The sequence below is a fragment of the Grammomys surdaster genome, unplaced genomic scaffold, assembly GCF_004785775.1.
Source record: "Grammomys surdaster isolate TR1022 unplaced genomic scaffold, NIH_TR_1.0 125707, whole genome shotgun sequence".
Classification (NCBI taxonomy): domain Eukaryota; kingdom Metazoa; phylum Chordata; class Mammalia; order Rodentia; family Muridae; genus Grammomys; species Grammomys surdaster.
Window position 1 is genome coordinate 195,004 of NW_021620541.1, and position 12,498 is coordinate 207,501.

The 12,498-nt window shown below is 41.0% G+C and overlaps 1 protein-coding gene across 4 annotated transcripts in view; it reads right to left on the reverse strand.

Annotated features, from left to right (window-relative positions):
• Large1 (LARGE xylosyl- and glucuronyltransferase 1) overlaps nt 1-12,498 on the reverse strand; it is a 228,531-nt gene that overhangs the window by 7,861 nt on the left and 208,172 nt on the right. For all 4 annotated transcript variants that reach the window (XM_028788201.1, XM_028788202.1, XM_028788203.1 and 1 more), the window contains exon 11: nt 504-650. In XM_028788201.1, coding sequence (XP_028644034.1) covers nt 504-650 — 147 coding nt within the window. The remainder of the gene's footprint in view (nt 1-503; nt 651-12,498) is intronic.

Genomic DNA, 12,498 nt, shown 5'->3' on the forward strand with positions numbered 1-12,498 from the left:
GAGTTTACAAGGCATTCAATGTATGCTGAAGAGCAAGACTCTAACAGGTCCTTGGCATCAGATTGGTATTGTACTCAGCCTCCTGGAGTGCCAACTACCAAATTCTTGATTCTCCACTGTTGAACCAATCTGATTGTATTGTCCAAAGTACTCTAATAAATTCATTATAAATATGTATTCATTCTATCATTTTTTTTTCCTCCAGAGAACACTGCTATGTATATACCAAAGGCAGAATTCTGAGCCAACGGAGTGTGACAGGGCCCTGTTTGTTTGCCACAGCAGGCCTCTCTTTCCATCTGGACATAGTGCCTACCATCCATGTATAAAGCAAAGCAAATAACATGCTAGGAAAGGACAATAGACAAGAGTCCCAAGGACAATGGCCTGAATATCTTTCTTTGGTTTTATAGTAAATTAATACAACCAACTGACCTCTTTGTCAACAGCTTTGACATCTAGGTGTTCTGGGACCCCAGATGACAGCTATGAGGGTCACTCACCTGAATGTGAATAGGGTCCCCATGTCCAACATTGACAGCAGTTCTGCTTTTGACTTGGGGAAAGAGAGTCGGTAGCGCAGTGTCTCAAATGCTGGGACAATCATTGCTTTCTTGGTATTGGCAAGGTCAAGCTGGATGACAGACTTCCTAAAAGAGAGGTAGACAGAGATAAAGAGTACCTTTGATGTCAGTCCCTTCCTTTTGAAGATAGCTGATGGTCAGCCCAGGGAGGCTAAGCAACTGTTTAAATCCCTTACAGGCAACAACAGAGGAACTGACAGGTTACCATGGCTGACCAACAGAACATCAGGGTAGATATACAGGCTGGGTCTACTTTCCACAAAACTACAGAGTGTGCTAATATCAGAGCCAAGAACCAAGCAGGGCAGTATAAAAAGACTTATGTCTACCTGTCCTATAGGTCAGGGCATAGAAGACCAGTGATATGAAGCCACTGAGAGGAACGACCAACCATGACCCATCAACCTCAGAAATGGCCTATATCATAATCCCACAGAGTAGGTAGAAACCCACTCCACAGATAGCCAGCACCTAGCCAGGTAAGTCCGGAGTCTGATGGATTACTTGGAATCCTCCAACTTCAATCACTCCTACCCAGTCTTCTGTTCCTCAGGATCTATCTCCTGGTTTCTGACCACCCGTGTTTGGACTGTTGGGTTGCAGCTTAGATACTGTCTCTTAGAAAAGGAGAAAGGCTCAAAGATGGCAACATAGCACTAAGCTTTTAAGAAATACAGACTGTATTTAAATCCTGGCAATGCCACTTTGAGTATTGTCCTGGCCAAGAAATCGAGCTTCTTGCTACTTCAGGTGCCACCTGCACAGAATAGTGATAATGTTTGCTTCCAGGAGATGTGATAAGTGAGGCATTATCATGCCAAGTAGTGAACCTGGCAGGGGACAGGCAAATAGTATAAGCAGATATCATGTGCAAGGCTGTCATTACCCTGTGGCCTGATACACTGTCATCTCTTTTGGCTATTATCTTAGCACTTCATCAGGCTTTCTAGTCACAACACTGACTTTAGGATCTTGATGCAATCATGGACCTTCTTTGTCTATCTCTACAATAAAAAAAAAACCAGTTTGGAAGGCTTGAGGGAATAGCAGACACTTCTGAAAGAAGCAACTTTCATAGCCATATGAAGCAAATTCACTTATTGAATCTCAGAGCATGTACCTAAGCAGGGACCACAGGGATAATGTTCAAAGAGAAGCCATATTCTTTGTTAGTCACTGTGTTCACCTGGGCCAATGTAGAGTAGAAGAGAGGCACAATCTGAGTCACACACAATCAAGACTATATTAATTAATGATTAAGAAAAGTATGGACCAGGATAGATAAGGATAGATTTCTGAAACCATTGTTAGTCAGTCTTGGTGGATGGGTAAGAGGTGGCGAGAGGTGGCATGGAAGCTCAGTTTGGAACCCCCAAATATGATTATAGTTGAGCCTTTATAATTATAATTAATTATAGTAATTCATAGTCCCACAGTGCTACTACAGAAGTTTGTTAAGGATGACTGTAGATGCCTGCAAACTATACTCAGCCAGTCTGAGAGCCATGGGTGTGAGCCAAGTCTGTCCTGGCCTATATTATTCTTTCCTGTTTCTCTGTACAGTGATGTCAAATGGATACCATTCCTCTGTGGTCAGATATCTAGAGTCAGGTTTATATTAAACCTACATTAGATACAGTGTTGGACCCTTCTCTTCCTCCTAGAAAAGATACACACTTATCTACTTGGAATAAGAGATAAAAGTCTACATATAAAAATATTCTTGGGACCCAGGGACTATGGGGCATGGGAAAGATGTTAGGGGAGATTGCATCTCATTCAACAGTCACTGTGCATCTATCCATCATATGCCAGCTACAGAGAGATAGAGCCAGCCAGCCGCAGACTGTCTAAACTGTGCTTACATGGCTCAATATGCTAAAAGTCTGAGGATAAAGATCTCTAAATTGGGGGTAAGATTGAATCTGTGAGTGCTTATTTTAGGATATAAATTATATAAAAATAGAGTAGGAGGTGGGGAGGGCTAAACTATGAAGGGCTCATGGTATTTACCCATATAGAATATATAAAAATTGGGTTCTCTACATAAGCCCTAAATACTGTTAGAATCACAGCTATCCACATGCAATATTGCTACATGTGCGGTGGTGCATTATTTGTAGTATAGGGTCACCCTCAGAGTGTCATTTCATCTTCTACCTTGTTTTATTCATTTATTTATTTATTTGGATATTTTATTTACATATCAGATGTTATCCCTTTTCCCCATTGCCCCCTCACCCAGGAACCCCCTATCCCATCCCCCCCCCTCCTCCTGCTTCTATGAGGATGTGCCCCCCTCCCACCGCCCCACACTGGGCATCCAGCCTTCACTGGACCAAGGACTTCCTCTCCCACCTATGCCCAACAAGACCATTCTCTCCTTCATATACAGCTAGAGCCATGGGTCCCTCCCTATGTGCTCCCAGACTGGTGGATTAGATCCTGGGAGCTCTGGTTGGTTGGTATTGTTGCTCTCCTTATGGGGCCACAAACCCCTTCAGCTCCTTCAGTCTTCTCTCTAGCTCCTCTATTGGGAACCCCATGATCAGTTCAATGGTTAGCTGTGAGCATCCACCTCTGTATATGTCAGGCTTTCGCAGACCTCTAAGGAGACAGCTGTATCAGGCTCCTGTCAGCATGCATTTCCTGGCATCCACAACAGCGTCTACCTTTGGTGATTGCACATGGGATGGATCCCCAGGTGGAACAGTCTCCAGATGACCCCTACTTCAGTTTCTGCCCTACACTTTGCCTCCATATTTGCTCCATGAGTATTTTGTTACTCCTTCTAAGAAGGACCGAAGCACCCACACTTTGGTCTTCCTTCTTCATGAGATTCATGTGGTCTGTTCCACCTTGTTTTTGAAGATATTGTCTTTTATTGGGAATTGAAGCTTGCCAATTAGGTTAAGTCAACAAGCTCCAGGGACTCACTTGCTTCTGCATCCCTAGAGCTGGGATTACAAGCAAGCACTACTACATTCAGTGTTTTCATGTTGATTCTTGAATAAAATTCATATCCTCAAGCTTTCTCAGAAAGCACCTTTACTCACTGAGCTCTTGGCCCCCACTTGCAGCTACCCTAAATGCCATTTTTAAAAATGTTTTGCTCAAAAATAATTCTCTTTTATATGGGTCCTATAGATAGCAGTAGTTCTCAGAGCTTGGGCTACCCTTCATGAACCCCTACTTAGGATATATTATATAGGGGAAGGCACTCAACGAAGTAAATAATTCCAGTGGTTATCTGTACAGAAACAGAGTCTGGGAGACCAAGTAGCTGATTTGCATTGTTGGGGCTCTGTAGGTTTTTGAACTTCTGCTGCAGAGATGCAGAGACCTGCTCACTTTAACTCTGGTATCTCTGCACGTGTTTTCCAATTCTATTTCAATTCCATAAGAGATATTCACCCTTTGATTTGTCTTTACTTTAATTACATTCTTGAATGGTTTCTGCTACTTACCACCAAACAAGGCAAATAGATACATTTTAAGACATCACAACAAACATACCCAATCTTTTCTAGAAAAGAAGGTTGTTGTCTCAGGGCTGTAAGAGATCCTTTCTTCAGCTCAGCTGCATGCTTGCTCTCACATTCAGGCTTGCCAGTATCACAATCTTCCCAGTCCTTAAGGTCTATTTCTTTTTCTATATTTCTATATCCATCCATCCATCCATCCATCCATCCATCCATCCATCCATCCATATCTTTGCAGTACCTTTTCTCATGTAGTCCTTATCTGGAGAGCATTGAGTAGTATGTATTGCTTCTTTTCTACAATATTTGCAAAAGATTCATAACTTTTAAGCAATAGTTTGGGTTTAGGGATGCATAGGAATCTACCTAAATGCTAAGGGTACTACTGATAAAAAGGAGAACAGTATGGATGAGGCACTATCTTCAAAGCCTGCCTACTTCTCTTCTGACTTTCTGGATACATTTTATAGCCCATCACAGTCACAGAGTCCCCATCTGATAATGGAGATAGTGAGTCTCTCTCTTTTCTCTCAGGTTTCTAGAGACCAATGGAGTGTTTGGCTTAAAATAGTGAGTTTCCTCTCCTTCAACTTACAATGAACTTGAAGCAGGAAAGTGGGAGAACATGGAAAATTCAAAAAAGGAGTTCACTGTTAGAGCAAGGGCAGATATCTGGCTTGCCAATGGAAATACAGAGTATTACCTCTCAGTTTCCAGCCAGCCCTCTGCATCCTTCTGTATATCAAAACATTTCGGTTATTTGTTACAGTCAATTTTCCCTCATTTCCAACTTTCCTTGTCTCTACTTCTATGACATATTTCCCCTCCAGTTCTTTCCCTCAACTCACCAGAATAGGCAAATAGTCCGTAACCCAAAATGCTTCTACCTGGAAGAAGTGGTAAGTAGAGGAAGAAACGTGGGTGAGTAATGAGGCTTCCTATGCCCATCAAAGAAGTAAAGATACTATACTCTTAGGAAGCTTAGTGCAAATCCTAGGACCAGTGGGAAAGGGTGACTGCTAGCTAGCTAGGTTTCTAGTGTTTAGAATTCCCAGATCCTAGCAGCTGGTCTCATGTACACATATACATTTCTTTCTCTGTCCACCTTTTCTCTTCACCCTCTGCCTTGGAATCAAGGGTTTCTGTAAGTAGAAAAACAGCTCAGGCTCTAGCATGAAATTATCAGGGGGAGTGCCTCATACAAACAAGGGGCACTCTATCATCTCCTGAATGTCTTCATGGAGAAGACAAGGCTACAGACTCTGGTGCTTAGCTGATACTTTGATTAATTCTTCAACTTGTTTGTCCTGTACTTTCTGTATCTAAGAGACGGGAACAATAATGACAGTATTTAGCTTTGAAGGCATTTGTGAAGACATGACTTTATGCATGAGAAATGGTTGAAAAGTACCTGCCAGAGATGAAACATCAATACTGATCTCTAGGAAGAGACTAAGACTTAAGAGTAACTAGGATCAATCACAGTCAATCTAGCACAACCATCATTTAAAGATCATTTATATTTTACTACAGATTATTATTACAGATTATTATTACAGATTATTATTATTAATATTTTACTACAGATTATGAGGAATCAGAACTGTACAATGTATATCAGAGCATGTGCATAGCATATATGTGAATTTGATATCATTGCTAATGTAATACCAACTCAAGATTTTAGTATCTTCTAAAGTCTAAGCTTTAAGGGGTTGGTGTCTCTATATGAAAGAATAACTGCATTTATGTAAATCATGAGAGAAAAAGATGTTCATTAGTGAGACATCATCATCATCATCATCAACAAGCAGAAGGAGAAGAAGAAGGAGAAAAAGGAGGAGGAGGAAGAAGAGAAGGAGGAAGAGGAAAAGAAGGAGGAGGAAGAAGAGGAAGAGGAGGAGGAGGAAAAGAAGAAAAAGAAGAAGAAGAAGAGGAAGAGGAAGGAGAAGAAGAAGAAGAAGAAGAAGAAGAAGAAGAAGAAGAAGAAGAAGAAGAAGAAGAAGAAGGAGGAGAAGAAGAAGAACAAACAACAACAACAACAACAACAACAAAAAACCACCATAACAAAATGTTGCTGAGAAGTCAGGTAAGATAAAGAGCTAGGGATGTCCACTGGGTTTGGGAATGTGTAAATGACTTTCTCCTTAACAGCTAGGTCCTGAAATAAGACAGGAAGCAGCTACCCAGACCAGTGACTGGGTGGGTATGAGAACAGCTATTTATAGGGGCATCTCCTAGGAACTCTACAGACCCCAAACAAGGGTGGGTTTAGATTAGATTTGGAAGAGAATCCATACCATCTAGCTTTTCCCTCCTGCTTCATTCTGATTGGATCATGGGGAAATGATGTGAGACAGGGATATGTAAAGAGGCCTGTCCAACTGCCTCTTGATATTAACTTTTTTTCTGAAGTGATTGCTGGCAAAATGAATTTATATGGTATGCTGCTTACTTTTCATCAACTTGAAATGAACCTAGACATATCTGGGAAAAGGAGTGCTCAACTGGGCTCTAGCAGACTGGCTTGCGGGCATGTCTATGGGAGAATTTTTCTTGACTGATTATTGATGTGGCTTCCACATTACTGTGGGTCCTATCTCTAGTCAGGTGGTCCTGTGGAGTGCAAGAAAGGTAGTTAGATGTTAACCTGGGAGCAAGCCAGTAAGCAGCATTCCTCCATACCTCTGTTTCAGTTCTTGCCTTTAGATTTCTATCGTGAATTCCTGCCCTAACTTCCCTTCCTACACTCTAAGCTGAGCTGTGAGTTGTGCCTGCTGAGTTGTTTTTTAATCATGGTGTTCATCACAGCAACAGTAGCAGACTAGAACAGACAGTTTACAGAAAAAAGATAGGAGATAGAAGATCCATGGACCCTTCTAGGAGTCACACTGGTAACAACTTTTCTGAAGATAGGATTCAAGCTACTTGCCAGTTTCTGACAAAGGATTAACTACCTCATTCCAGGCCCTATTCTGAAGCCTTCAACTCACTCAAAACATCCTGAAAGAGAAGAGATTCTTCCTTACAAAGCCATGGCTATAGGTATCTATCACAAACCCAACTTAGTGTTTTCTTTGTGAAAAGAAAATCAGGAAAACAACATATACTAGAGGTCCAGAAAAGTGAGAGGCACTATTGCATTTTGACCAGAAAAGACTGATTCTGAGGCTAGCATCTGTCTAGGTCAATCTGGGTGGGGAGTGACTTCGAACTGCTGTGAAGTCAAGGACAGTGCTATCAGTACATGGTGGGGCTGGTGTGCAGGATGCAAACAAGATCTATAATAGTGGATTACAGAATATGCTAGGGAGCCTGTACCCAGTACAGAGGGTGAGCTACATTTTGATTCAGCTGTATATGTGTGTACTAGGGGAGTGTGGCCACTTCTGTTTCAAGAGGAGACAACAAAGAAGGTTTTCAACAAACGGTTCTGATGCCTCCCATGAGATATGAACTTGAAGGGAGGCTAAAATGTGAGACATGCATTATCACATACAATCTTTTAAGTATGATGATGTTTACTGTATTTGGACTGCAGGTAATTAAAGGTAATTTTCTTAATTCTCTGAGCTTTTTAAAATCTTATCTTTATATTAACCAAGCTTTACGTGCTTGGATATTAACAGAACTAAGGTAACATTCTCCAACTAATAAATATGAATGAAGCCAGATACATAGACATTGAGAACCAAACTTGAATGAACAAATATAAGTATAGTGTTCCAAGGCAGGGGAGGTAGCAAGGAAGAGAGATGAAGACAGATATCTGTATATGCAGTCATGGAGGAAATTGTGGAGAATATAGCCAGAAGACAGACCTATAATGAAGTCAGACTGTTAAGGCCACAAGTTAGCACCATAAGAGGTGAGGTCAGAGAGTCAAGGTCATCTACCAGAAGGAGGATTTCCCAAGCCCCAGAAAGATGGGTAGATTCTTAACTGCTGACACACCCAAGGGAGGGCATGTCAGCAAAGAGTAGGTAAAAAAGAGCAACTCAGAATGAACCCAAGAACAAACTCTAATGAAAAATATAATGATAATGATGATAAATAATGATGATAATAATAATAATAATAATAATAATAATAATAATTTTATTATTACAGCATATTGACCATGAGCATGGCTCTGACCTGTGGCCTCTATTTGCCATCGTCCCTTAATATCCTCAGGAACTCCAATGAATAATCACCTTTTTTTCAGTGTTAGCAACAATGCCTACATATCATGGAAAGTTTACCACACAGGTGCACTGAGTTAAATGTGGGCTGTGGGTTACAGCAGGAGTTACCATAAATGCAATTCTGCTGCCAGTGCCTTGAATTCAGATTTAGCCTGGATAATCACCAGATAGTAATCTTAAGCAAACCCTGGAGCTCCAAGGTTGCAGAGAATCTGCACTTAATGTGAACTCTGTAGAGTTTTATAAGGGTTAAATGGTTTTTTTTTCAGGCAAAGGTTAAGATAGTTCTTTGTGCAAGCCAGGCTAATGATTATGGCCATAGTGATGAATTTGGATATGAGCCCATCAGGTATCTGGATCAATCAGCAGGCTAAAAAGAGAGCACTTCTGGGAAAGTTCATAGAAACCTAGGTACCCAGGTAGCAATGCTAAGCCCTGAGGTGGGGGACCCAGCCTGAGTACCCTCATCAGTAAAATAAATGGAGGTAGTGTTCTGCAAAAACACATGCAGGATAATTGTAACAATGCGTGGCACACAGCAAGTACTCAAGAAATGTTAAATGTTATAGATAAGGCAAAATTAAAAGGATGACTGGACCCAAGGAAATGCCACTTGTCACTTGGAAGGCATCCAGGCTGACTCACTTGGCACCACTTTTACACTTTCTCCATTACACACCAGAAAAAATATGAAGAAAAGTAGTTATGTGTCCCCTTGGACACAGTGGAGTTATACTGATTACTCATTTACACACGCTACAAGATACAGTGTCTGTTAGGGAACCATGTTTGTTTCCTGGAACGTAAATACAGGGAAGGAAATGGAAACACCCATGGCTTATAGGTAATGATCAGTGGTGCAAATTTTGCAGGGGATCAACAATGGAAAACCTGCCCAGTTTCATGGTGTGAACAGTCCTGGCTGTGAAACAGTCTGCCATCTCACCTTCCTACACCTCTGCCCTTTAACCCATCAGCCTCACCAGCTGGTCCTGAGTCCTAAGTGCTCTGATGTCTCTTGCCTTTAGATTCATTGACATTTCAGCCTAATCTCATCTACCAGATCTTTCTTAGTCCTTCCAAGCCCACCCACACCTTCATGCTATACTTTCAGTTCCTGTGGATTCTAGTTTTGATTTCATAATGCCAAAGTTAACAATAACAGCAAAGGGGGTAGCACAGAGAAATAAAAAACCTCAAGCATGCAGGAAAGCTGCTAACTTTGTACACAAGCCTGCCATACTAGATATTCACTGCACTGGAGGAAATATGTGATTAAGAACAACTCGAAAAAACAAACAAAAAAGAACAAAATTTGAGATTAAAAGCCCCACCTGCTTCCAGTTTGCTCTCTCTGCATTGTGCTTATGGTAGAGGATGTAAACTCTTAGATTTCTGCTCCAGTAACCATGCCTGCTACTTGTTTTCCTGCCTCTTTGCCATGATACATGATTACCCCTCTGTAACCATAAGCCAAAATAATCCCTCTCTTGCTTAAGCTGCCTATATCACAGCGACAGAAAAGTAACTGATAGAGGAGAATAGATGCTCCTTCGCTTAAAATGGGATTACATCCTGATTCACTCATCACATGTTGAAAGCAAGGTATGTGGGATTCACTTACTACACCTAATCTAGCTGACATCTTAGCTTAGCCTCGCAGCACAGTGTGGGGTGTCATATCAGTGTTTCCCCACGACAACACATCTGTCTGGAAGCTTCTGTCATTGTTCATACTAGCATCAAAATGTATGCTTATTGCTATCTGGGAAAATAATTCAGAGTCTTAAGTATGGTGTCTGTGGATTTATTATTATATCATTGAAAAAGTCAGAAATTGAACCACAGTAGATCAGAGACCATTTGTCTGTTTCTCATGTCCATGAGAGAAAAGAATGAGATAGTTCCATGCAGTTACCCAACTATTGTGAAGGTAGTACGGAGATTGCAAGGGGTTGACAGTTGTGAGCATGCAGAGTACACAGAATTAACCCCTGCAGAGCACCTACTATAACGCAGCAGTAGACTGTTAGTGCTCCTTCATTAGCTAAGAAAAGAGTAGCGCTTGGAAATGGAGCAAGCTGCCCTAAGTCCTGTACATGTTCACATGCAGGTTGTGTGATTTCTCCATGTCTCGCGACCTTACTTAACAGTTTTGCAATCAAGAGTAAAAGCTGTATCTCTACCAGCTGCTTTACCAGACACAGGTGGACTAGAAGAGACTTTAGTGACACTCTGCAGCTTTGTCTATGCGTAGACTTGACTTCATTACTTCTAATTGAGCTGTTTGGCTTTTGTATGTTAGTTAGTTGCTAAGCCATTGCTTGGTGAGCTCCAAAGCTGACATTTTTTTTTTTTTGAAACTGGGGAAGACCTCAAGAAGTATGACATAAACAAGAATTTGGGGTACAAAGGTGAGCTGGGTCGTCTTGTGAAATAGGCTTCTTTCTCCTCTCTCAGAAATGATTCCTTCACTTCTCTGGGACCTAAGTTTGGTCATCTGTAGAAATGTTTATCTACTAAAGAAGTGAGAAGAACATTAAGGGGATTAAGCAGCTGGCAGGGCTTCTAGTGTGTGGGAAGGGTTACTATAAGGTATCACTACCATCATTTACTATTTTAAGGTTAACAGAGCCAAACATTTTGTTAGATTTAAGTGTGAAAAGTGAGTTTCTGCCAGGGTATGCTGGCATTCTTGGCATTCTTGGACATCAGAGCTATTGCAGCAAATAGCACCCTTGACCCCATATTAAACCAGTAACAGTACACTGAAATCAAGGGTAGCCATGAGTGATTCGCATATCAGAAGTAAATGGCTGTCACTCACTGGAAAAACTTTTAAGGAAGGCAAGTCAATATACCTGTCTACATACAAAAAAATGATAGTGGGTTTATTTTGGCCTTCTTATTGAATTCTTACTGGTTGTCAAAATTCTAGTGTCTAGAAACAATCCTAGGTCAGAGGTTGAAAATGGTGAGCAAGTAAGAGAGGGCTAATCTAGCCTGTTGATATAGTCTGACTCGATAGCATTTAAAACCCATTTTCAATTATTAGCTCATTTTTAAGAAAGATTTTTATTTTACGCATATGAGTGTTCTGACTATATGTATGCATGTGTATCACACATATGCTTGGTGTTTAGAGAGTGCCAGCCCTCCATGTGTTGCTAGAAACTGTACCTGAGTCTTCTGTAAGAATAATGAGTTCTCTTAACTGCTGAGTCATCTCTCCAGCTCCCAATTATTTAATAATACTAAAACATTAAAATACATAAAAATTCAGATACTCTGGAAAAATATAAAGAGTTAGCAATTGCAATCCTGTCACGATGGTAACAAAATTCCACACTTGGAGACATTGCTCTTCCTTAGACAACTGAACTCACTTAAATAGTAACTTTCAGACAGGGTCTGTAAAGACAATTTGAGGGGAAACCTGCAATATTTCAAAATCCCTGATGAGATTCATATGGTGACACTTGAACTAAGCAGAATAACTTGTGGTATTACCATGTGTTGCATGTTGCTTAGCACTGAAGAATGGTCTTAATCGGCAATTTTAAGTCATTGTCCAGTAACACATAAGGAGGAAACATAAACATGAATTCTTTGTATGCCATGTTGTAAAACATACTGCCCACAAGGTAAAATCAGGAAATGAAATACTGAGGCTGGAGTCAGGCCTGTTTAAATTTTTTGCTGTGAAGCCCCCATGGGTGCTTCTGAGGGAAATCACAGAAGGTGAAGCGTGGGCAGGGTATGGTCCTCCAGCTTCTCTCTTCTCAGTCTAAGTTGAGGCTGTTCCTAACTACTTACCTATTCATCTAGTATGTATCTTGCTGACTGCCAAACTTCCTAAGCTATGAAGGATGATGCAGAGCTGAGGATTTAGTCTGACCACAAAGGGGGGAGGGTCCTTGTTCTACATACTGGGATATTGTCACCCAGTTGGAGCTGGACCTATAGAAAAATCAGTGAATGGAGTCTGGTAGTCAGGAATTCATTCACAGGGTGTTGTGTCACAGCTCCATCTACTTTTATGGTGGAAGGCTATATTACTTGGGGACACTCACCCTTTGGCTCTCTCACAGCTGATGGGCATCTTCCATGCTTACCAGGAAGGAAATGATGCCATGCTATGTTACACAACACTTTGTAATGATACTCTAATGAGGTTGAATAAAAAGTATAGGATACTTGAGAGAAAGAGAGAGAGAGAGAGAGAGAGAGAGAGAGAGAGAGAGA